The following is a 10,000-nucleotide window of genomic DNA, read 5'->3' as shown; positions in this document are numbered from 1 at the left end:
CCCGCCCACCCGAGATTCAGCCCCTCCTCTGAGCCCCACCCACCTGAGATTCAGCCCCTCCTCTGAGCCCCGCCCACCCGGGATTCAGCCCCTCCTCTGAGCCCCGCCCACCCGGGATTCAGCCCCTCCTCTGAGCCCCGCCCACCTGAGTTTCAGAGTCCAGACTTAGCTAAAATCCCGCAGCTTGTTTCCCCGTCGGTGCATCCTGATTGGCTCAGAGCCTCAGGGGCGGATCCAAACACGTAAACATAAACTCACCCTGTTGTTGTGTTGTTGTTTTGTTTACCTTCATGATCAGCTGTTTCTCTGGGACGCTGCACTGCTGGTAGTCTCTGTGACCGGGCAGCTTCTCTACAAACAGACTGCGCACACACACACACACACACACACACACACACACACACACACACACACACACACACACAGTTAAAGCCACACACTGACTGTAAACATTAAAGATGTTCTGAGGTCACGGTGGAGTCTACATGGTCCTCACAGTCGGTCACTGATAAATCGTGCTCGTGGTCGTCTTCTTCTTCTTCTGCGCTTTTCTCACTTCAGTTTGAACTTTTTCTCAATTTCAATTATTTCAGCTTCAAGGAACAAATTCACAGCTGCTATGAAACCAAAAACATTTGTACTGCACATTAATTCTGTTCAATAAACGAGTGATTTAGGTGAGGCCTCTGTATGGGCACCGTTTACCCCCCGTACGTCTGGACACAGCAGTGATCAGACCCCCATAAAGCACCGATCAATAATCAATAGAGCGTGTGTTACGTGATGAACTTGTTGTAGAGCACGTAGGCGTTCTCCAGGCTGCCCTCCTCCAGGTAGACGGCGGCCATGCGCTCCATCTCCACGCCGGAGCGCAGGTAGCGGCGCGGCGCGATGTCCTCGTTGATCTCCACGCTGCTGCCCAGCTTCCCGAGCGCACGCACGCGCTCCGCCGCCGTCAGCGACACGTCCGTGTAGTCGGGCTCCGCCGCCAGCTTCTTCTGCACGGGACGGAGCGAGGTCATCACCGTTAGCCACAACACAAACACTAGGTCAGGAGAAACACTTTGAGCAACTGAAATGAAACTAAACGCAGGACTTTACAAAAAAAAACAAGAAGTGAAACTTTATCGTCACTAAAATAAAACAAAGTCAAAGGTTTTGTCTTCATTTCATACTCAGGCCTGGTGTTTCAGCTGGATATGAAATCTATCATCCAGTTTTTTACGCAGCAGATGGTTAACAAGCGAACGCCTCACGCGTCCATGTTGGCGGGCCGTCCACGCCCGCAGCGTCACGGCGGAGGAAGTCGAGAGAACTAAAAAACTCAAAAAATTAAAAATAAATTAAACTAGCAAACCTCAGAAACAAATTGAAATTTACACTGAAAACAAAACATCAAGACACAATAAAAATAAAAATAAAAACGACGCGGCGGCGGCGGCTGTGTGTCAGGATGCTCCTCTATGCAGACGACACGTTTCTTCACCTCGCCGTGTCTGGACCGCTGTGAGGTGTCACATGATGTCACCTACACACTTCCTGTTCAGCCGGCGGGCCACGCCCCCTGCTGGCCGACAGCCGGGCCACGCCCCCTGCTGAACCAGCTGACAGGAAACGGTGACATCATGTGACTTTCTGAGGAAGACGGCGGGACGAAGTAAACAAAAACATGCGTGTCTGTATGTGAGACACACATAACAGACACGCCCCCTACAGGCGGTCGGGGGGTGTGCTGGGCCACATGGACAAACTCATGATTTTGATTGAACGCGTCGATGCTGTGATGACACTGTGGCCCACCCGCGCTCTGATTGGCTGTTAAGTTTGTGGGCCAGCTGCCCAATCAGCACCCTGACCTTAAACCCTGTGGGATCTTGCCCAGAACTCTGGTGGGTTTCATAAAAACACAGCAGGGTTCCTCCATGTCTGTTAGGATCCTGTTGATCACCTGTAGGGGGCGATCCTGAGAAACTGGGACCTTTTTGTCTATTACCAAGCTCTCTCTCTCTCTCTCTCTCTCTCTCTCTCTCGCTCTCTCTCTCTCTCTCTCTCTCCATCTGCTATCAGAGGAACATAAACACTTCTCTGTTCCTGCTCCCTGCTCTATTCACTCTGTGTGTGTGTGTGTGTGTGTGTGTGTGTGTGTGTGTGTGTGTGTGTAAGTGTGTGTGTGTGTGTGTGTGTGTTTTCCATTCAGGAGGACACATCCGCTCCCCTCCTCCGTCTCTGGATGGGTGGATGATTAAAATAATAATAAAAGTGATTGTGCTCGGATTTCAAAGGGTTAATCGATAATGAACGATCCACACAGGCCAGAGAGTCACACACTGACAGATGCAACGGCATGTAACACACACACACACACACACTCACACACACACACACACACTCACACACACTGCACTCACCAGCGTATGGAAGCTGAAGCCTTGTTCCATGGTGTATGACGTGTCTGTCTGTGTGTGTGTGTGTGAGCGTGTGTGTGTGTGTGTGTGAGCGTGTGTGTGTGTGTGTGTGTGTGTGTGTGTGTGTCACAGGCTCTTTTCGGCCCACGGCCGGCAAGTCCATCTGCCACCTCCCATGATGCTTCGCTGCAGGAGAGACAGAAAAACAAGAAATCAACAAGTGGCAGCGACGAGCTGCTTCCAAAGTTTGTCCGATGAAATTTAACCTCGTGAGTCTCAACCTGAGGGGTCGGGACCCGCGGGGGGTCGGGACCCGCGGGGGGTCGGGAGGGAATTTTTTGGGGGTCGCACCATGATTAAGACACGGGAAAGAAAAAAATATTCCTAGTTTGCAAAATGGTCAGATTTATTTTTTCCTGATTTTCCTCCAATTATTAACCTGAGAAAGATGGAAAAAAAAAAACTCAGAAATGACCTGAAAATTTGGAGGAAATTTGTAAAAAGTTACAAGAAAACAACCTGCAAAGAGAGAGAAAGAATTATTAGAAATTATTAGAAAATTATCAAAAAAAGGGAAAATTGTCTCAAAACTCTATTTATAGTAGTTAGTGTTATATATGTAAAATAATGTTACAGGAAATAAAATCTTTTTATTTTTCAGTATTTTTTTGGGTGATTTCCTCGTTTGTTTGTTTTTCCTGCTCGTTGATGTTTTCCTCGTGCTGCCGTCTCACTTCCTGTCACGTTCCGCCTGGAGGGGCAACATCTGCACTTCCTGTCTCAACAGGTGTGTGTGTGTGTGTGTGTGTGTGTGTGAGGGGGCGGAGCTTCAGTTTCACATCATCAAACACATGAAGAGTAAAAGTCAAACCGAGCATCAGGCTGAGTCTGTACAGCCGTCTCCATGGCAACGGCAGCAGTAAACAACAGATTTTTAAAGGAGCCGTGGTGTTTACGTCTCCACCCCCCCCCCCCCTCACTCTACAGGGAATTCAATGTGGTGGGCGATACAGTGAACGCATTTTTCCTTCATGACTGCTTGTCCGCAATGCATGATGGGATATATTGCCTGGTTAGTGACCGGTTAGTGACCATCGGATGTCCACTACATTTCGCAGTGGATTGTGGGAAACATCCAGTGGATTATATAGTGAACATGAATAATCACTAAACATTCAGACACCCCTGCAAAATGGCCTAATCACTATAGTGTGCACTATGTAGTGTGCACTATGAAGTGTGCACTATATAGTGTGCACTATGAAGTGTGCACTATGAAGTGAGTAGGGAGTGATTTCGGACACAGCCCAGGTCATCAGGCCGCTGCGTCCTGATTGGAGGAAAGCTCGCCTGACGCTGCGTCCTGATTGGAGGAAAGCTCGCCTGACGCTGCGTCCTGATTGGACCTGAATTTATTGGCTTTTCAGTTTTGGGATTCAGATGTTCATTGTTTTTTTGGCTTTACTCGTCATTTTTTACAGTGTGGAGTTTCTGCAGCCGCAGCAGCTCAACTCTAAAAAATGACGAGTGAAGTCAAAGCACAGCAGATTATTTACAAACAAACAAACAAACAAAAGGAAAAAGTGAATCCCAGACTGAAAGCAGAACAGAGCGAGGAGAGGCTCCTTCACTGGAAACATTCTGCCTGGCCTCAGATTAGCTCAGATTAGCTAATCCCATGATGACTCTCTCTGCCACGTCCATTTAAACTGTTGTTGTTGTTTTTGTTGTTTTTTAATTTCCCATCAGCCCCTCAAGACATTTTTATTTCCCATCAGCCCCACAACACGCCTCCTTGTCCTTCACGATGGTCCACAGTTGCTACGGCAACCGGTAACTACTAACTAGTGACTCATCCACTTAACAGACAGAAAGAGAGAGAGAGAGAGACACAGAGAGAGAGAGAGACAGACAGACAGACAGAGAGAGAGAGAGACAGACAGAGAGAGAGAGAGACAGACAGACAGACAGAGATAGAGAGAGACAGACAGACAGACAGAGAGAGAGAGAGAGAGAGACAGAGAGAGAGAGAGACAGACAGACAGACAGACAGGCAGAGAGACAGAGAGAGAGACAGAGAGAGAGGCAGAGAAGAGACAGAGAGAGAGACAGACAGACAGAGAGAGAGAGAGACAGAGAGAGAGGCAGCAAAAGAGACAGAGAGAGAGACAGAGAGAGAGAGAGAGACGGACAGAGAGAGGGAGAAAGAGACAGACAGAGAGAGAGAGCGACAGATAAATCCTGTTTACATTTTCACAGAATGAAGTTTAAAAAGAAATAAAAATAAATAAAAGCAGTGTGCGAGCAGAGACGCTCCCCTCGGTAACAACAGGACTATTATGGTCTGTCAGCACCGTCTGCTCTGCTGTAACGCTGATGCTTGATGATATCACCATGGCAACAGGTGCAAAGAGGCTAATAGAGCTGGTTGGGGGGGGGGGGGGGGGGGGGGGGGGGGTTGCACATCAGTCAACAAGAGAGAAGAAAGACAAAAGTACAAGAACAAGATGATGACCTGAAATGAAACATCAAAAATTAAATATATAAAATGTAAATAAATAAATAAAAGTTTAAAGAAGAAAATGAGAAAAAATAAAGAAAAAGTAAAAGAACAAGATAATGAAATTAAATAATCAAAATTTAAATAAATAAGTAAATACATTTGAAAAAAAATCTGAAAATTCAAAGCAAAAAAGAAAAAGCAAAATCCTGAAAATTCTGAAAATCAGCCAAAAAAAAAACAAAAAAAAACATATTTTTTCCTGGAACATAATGTGAAATACGTATTTACACTCTTTCTAAATATATTTTTTCTGGATATTTTTTTTTTCCTTTTTGTTTTTGTTGTTTTGATAACTTTGTACTATTTTTGTCTCTCACTCTCTTTTCTTCGCCACAATTTTCAGGTCATTTTCTTTTTCTTTCTTTTTTGACTTGGAGGACTTTCGGGTTTGCTTAGTTTCAGGTCATTTTTTAAAACTTTTTATTTCTTTTCTTTTTTTTTTTTGCTCATTTTCAGGTTATTTTCTCCTAAGTTTTTATGAATCTCTTGATAATTAATCTCACGTCACGTCTTGCTGCTCTGTCTGCTCGAGTTTTTAGTCCAAATGTCAAAGTCAGTTTTGACTGAAAAGGTTCAGCGAGTCAACTTCCTGTGTGTGTGTGTGTGTGTGTGTGTGTGTGTGTGTGTGTGTGTGCACGTTCACACCCTCATCAGTCTCGTCCTGCTGGTCACCTGATCACTGATCAATAACAGCAATAAGAACAGATCCGAGGCAGCTGTGTCGACATTTCAGAATAAATCTCCATCAGAGCCTTGACATGTTTCGTTTCATTTTATTTTGAAACGTTTTGCTGCTTTTCTCTTTTCAGACTCTGCTGCTGCCAGGGAGTGAAGTCGGGTTGATTTTGAAGGCTCTGATTTAGCAGCTTCAGAAAACAAAACCAGCTTCAGCAGAATTTCGCTTTTCTGTCTGAATGTTTAATTGATGATGATAATAATAATAACAACAACAATAATAAATAACCAGACATTATTTGCTACAGAATCCACCAACAACAAACACCTGAATCAGAGAATTAAATTATAAGAAAATAGAAATATAAAAACATGCCTTACAATCAGTAAAAAAGCATGTGCATTAATCCTACAAAATATCAAATAATGTTTAATATTCAATACAGTAATAGTTAACAATAATAATAATAATCTGATAAATTCAGAAATGAAAATTTAGCAGTGTTAGCGACGAAAATAGCAATTTAAAAAAATTTCAGGGTCATTTTTGCTTTTTTTTTTTTGCCGATTTTCAGATTTTTTTTTTTTTCTATACTTTTCAGGTCATTTTTGGACTTACTGCTAATCTTTCGTTAATTAATTAGTTAATTAAGTTGGTCACCGCGCAGCTTTCCCCCTCAGGCTTTAACAGAAATCTGGTCAATCTGCTTTCAGTGGAAAACGAGGCGGTGCTTCAAAACAAGAGCTGACTCCGCCCACCCGCCGCCGAGTGGTACAAGAAAAGTGACTGAGGCGCCTGTGGGGGGGCGGGGCCTGGGGCAGTGCGGGGGCGGAGCCTGTACGTCACGGTCAACCTGTTTAGTTTGTCCGTCCCTCTGGCGCCACCAGCAGGTTAGACACCACACAGCTGTTTGTTTCCTGATCGTGATCAATAACAAACTAATACAGATCTGAATCAGAGAGAATCAAACTGAATATGGAACAAAAATAAATAAATTAATTAATTAAAACAAACAAACAAACAAAAAAAACAATCTGAAGTCACAGAGAAACAAATCTGTGTTCATGTCCAACAGCAAACTGACTTCAGCGAGGCAGAGAGGAAATACACAAGAGCTGAATGGAAAGTGGAGAACCAGCTTTTCAGGTGTGTGTGTGTGTGTGAGTGTGTGTGTGTGTGTGTGTGTGTGTGTGTGCGTGTGCTGGCCGCATGGACACACGGCAGGGAAACCAAATAAAAGCAGAGAAAGTGATGAGTTTACCGGTTTGTTGTCAGATGGTTTCCTCCTCAGCTGGTCGGCATCCCTGCTGTCACATGTGGAGCTGAGACACACACACACACACACACACACACACACACACACACACACACACACACACACATACATCAGCCGTCATGTTGAGTCTCCGCTGACATCAAATATCCCTCCGCCTCACGAAACCAAACAAAACAAACCCGCCGCGCAACACAAACCTCAAGGAAAATGTTCAGTTTCTGTGTGTTTTTCTTTTCTTTTTTCTTTTTCTTTTTTTTTTACCGGAGGATAAAAATGGCTGGTTGATCCGGCTGCGGCGCTCCGACAGAGATGGTGGACCCGCACGAAGATCCTCTATGCAGCGGAGCGCCCACTCTGCAGCCACAGGAGGAAGAACGGGATGAGGAGGGGGCCGCAAACAAAACCTGCCACAACTTCCGGTGTGTGAAAGTGGGCGTTGACCCTCACGCATGCGCACTGCACCTGTAAAAGGGAGGATGTAACTAGCGAAGAGGTCTCACTCTGACTGTTTTTCCTGCTACAGCACCAGAGTGTGCTGCCACTGATAAAAACTACAACTACTACTTTTATTTTTTTTTATTATTATTAACTACTACAACTAGTAGTTAATAATAATAAGAAAATAAATGTATACTACTACTACTACTAATGATAATAATAATAATAATGATAATGATAATAATAATAAATGTAATAATATAACAAAAGGATAAAAAGGGAAAAATAATTAGAAAAGGATAAAAGTAAAAAAAATATAATGTAAAAAATATTCTCTGCCACAGTATTACCCTGTTTAGCAATAAATAAATAAATAAACAAATACAAAATCATAAATAAAATGAAATACAAAAATAAATAAAATAATATATAACACAAAAATAAATAAAATAATATAAAACACAAAAATAAATTAAATAAAATGCAAAAATGATAAATAAAATAAAATAAAGTAATATAACAATAAAAAAAAATACTTAAAAAGATCAAATAAAACCAGTAATATAAAATATGTCCCAGTGTGTGTTTGTTGTGATCAGTTTGTCTTCACAGAGGGACGAGAAAAAACAAAACAGAGAAAAAACATGAATCTGAGTAGAAACAGAGATTTTGTTCCTCCAGGTGGTTTTTGTTTTTTCAGCAGCTGAAAGTTTCAGAGTGTCAGAACCGGTTCCTGCAGCCGGAGGCCTCGCAGAGCCAGAGGCAAGGAGGCCACAGTGAAACCCAGTAGAAACGCAGTGAAACCCAGTAGAAACGCAGTGAAACCCAGTAGAAACGCAGTGAAACCCAGTAGAAACGGGACAGAAACAGGATGAAAACCCAGCAGAAACAGAGTAGAAACCGGCAGTGAGGGCCGCCGGCGCTGATCCAGAGTCTGCCGGCAGAACAAACAAAGTGAGCGAGGTTCACCTGGCGGACAGGTGAGCCTCTGCTCCGCCTGCACACACAGACAGGAACCCAAGGTCCTTTCAAAATAAAAGCCCGTGTTTGACCGACTTTAAACAGAGGACTGTGCAGCATGTGCTGTGTAAACTGCAGGTTTGAAAATAACTGATTCTCATTCTCATTAATTCATGAATTTAATGTTAATATTTAATATGTTACTCACTTAATTATATTTACTATTTTTTAATTCATTACTATAAATTGATTAAATAGTTAACATCCAGCAGCAGAAGCTATATATACACTACTCACAAAAAGTTAGGGATATTCGGCTTTCGGGTGAAATTTCAGGATGAACCTAAAATGCATTATAACCTTTACAGGTGAACTTAATGTGACCTTCTGTAAACTTTTGAATGCACATGTCCAACTGTTCAGTGTTTCAGTACTTTTTGCACAACTTGCTGTTCTCTAACAAGGAGCTTAACGGCAAAATTCACATCAGGTGTTTGATGCTCCAGCTCATCGAGGTCGTATCATTAGGGAATGGCTGCTGCAGACTGGGGTACCTCAGATGGAGTGGCCTGCACTTTCTCAGACCTGAATCCCATAGAAAACCTATGGGATCAGCTGAGTCGCCGTGTAGAGGCTCGGAGCTCTGTACCCCAGAACCTCAATGTCCTGAGGGCCGCCCTTCAAGAAGAGTGGGATGCCATGCCTCAGCAGACAATAAGTCGACTTGTGAACAGCATGAGACGTCGCTGTCAAGCTGTAATTGATGCTCAAGGGCACATGACAAGTTATTGACACTGACATTTTTTGTTGTGGTATATCCACCACTGTTGTTGGCTTTTGTTTCAAGAAATTGTTTGAGATGAGGAAATCACCAGTGTATGCTTCTACTTAAATGCCCTACTTTCATGATATAATATCACTGTAGCGTGAACTTTTTACATTTTCCATACATTTCACTCGAAAGCCGAATATCCCTAACTTTTGTGAGTAGTGTATATATATATATGTATATAGATAGATAGATAGATAGATAGATACCTATGTTTTTTTTTTTAAATCAGACAGTGTTGTGTTTGAGTTTGGTGGTTTTTTTGGCCGCTCTAAATTGACGACACAACAAAAAACAAAAAACAACAACACAAACAAACAGAAACAGAAATTGCTGATTATTCTCATTTTTGTTGCTTTGTATCACTCAGAAATACAGAAAACTTGTTATGAAGTCATGAAGGCTTTTACTATGAAAATGCACAGATTCTGTGAAAACAACATTTAAAAAAAAAAAAGATATATTAGTTTAACACCAAATCCCTTCTCACACCTTCTCACCCAACCCCCCCACTGTGTTAGTCAGATGGGTTTTATTTTGAAACTGCAGACAGGAAGTTGATAGTTCGCTCGTGCCGGTCTTGACAGGTGAGTCGTCCAGGTGAGCTCCTGCCGACAGACATGGGGATGGTTTACTCTGAGGTAGGATCAATAAAACAAACTTTAGCATCCGTCCGTCCACTTTGACACACACACGCACACGCACACGCACACGCACACACGCACACACACACACACACACACACACACACACACACACACACACTCAGTCAGCCAGGTGTGGTGTGTTACCTCAGACAGGTGTGCTGCTCCTGTGGTAAAGTTTGGAAACTCGACACAAATTTCACTGTCGA

The 10,000-nt window shown here is 43.1% G+C and overlaps 2 protein-coding genes across 6 annotated transcripts in view; one reads left to right on the top strand and one right to left on the bottom strand.

Moving 5' to 3' along the window:
- The window catches only part of stambpl1 (STAM binding protein-like 1), a 13,419-nt gene extending 6,079 nt beyond the window's left edge, over nucleotides 1-7,340 (bottom strand). The window contains exons 1-5 of one of the 3 annotated variants that reach the window (XM_030078685.1): nucleotides 7,118-7,340; nucleotides 6,906-6,966; nucleotides 2,409-2,591; nucleotides 781-1,045; nucleotides 287-362 (exon numbers count right to left, since the gene is read on the bottom strand). In XM_030078685.1, coding sequence (XP_029934545.1) covers nucleotides 287-362; nucleotides 781-1,045; nucleotides 2,409-2,568 — 501 coding nt within the window. In that variant the 5' untranslated portion in view covers nucleotides 2,569-2,591; nucleotides 6,906-6,966; nucleotides 7,118-7,340. The remainder of the gene's footprint in view (nucleotides 1-286; nucleotides 363-780; nucleotides 1,046-2,408; nucleotides 2,592-6,905; nucleotides 6,967-7,117) is intronic. The other 2 variants (XM_030078686.1, XM_030078687.1) reach the window with 2 other exon arrangements.
- Nucleotides 7,341-9,713: 2,373 nt separating this feature from the next.
- ankrd22 (ankyrin repeat domain 22) overlaps nucleotides 9,714-10,000 on the top strand; it is a 9,016-nt gene continuing 8,729 nt past the window's right edge. For all 3 annotated transcript variants that reach the window (XM_030078051.1, XM_030078050.1, XM_030078049.1), the window contains exon 1: nucleotides 9,714-9,788. In XM_030078051.1, coding sequence (XP_029933911.1) covers nucleotides 9,768-9,788 — 21 coding nt within the window. In that variant the 5' untranslated portion in view covers nucleotides 9,714-9,767. The remainder of the gene's footprint in view (nucleotides 9,789-10,000) is intronic.

This window comes from Myripristis murdjan, chromosome 19 (genome assembly GCF_902150065.1).
Source record: "Myripristis murdjan chromosome 19, fMyrMur1.1, whole genome shotgun sequence".
NCBI classification, from domain to species: domain Eukaryota; kingdom Metazoa; phylum Chordata; class Actinopteri; order Holocentriformes; family Holocentridae; genus Myripristis; species Myripristis murdjan.
Note: the sequence above shows the minus strand (reverse complement) of the source record. Positions and strands in the feature narration are given on the sequence as shown.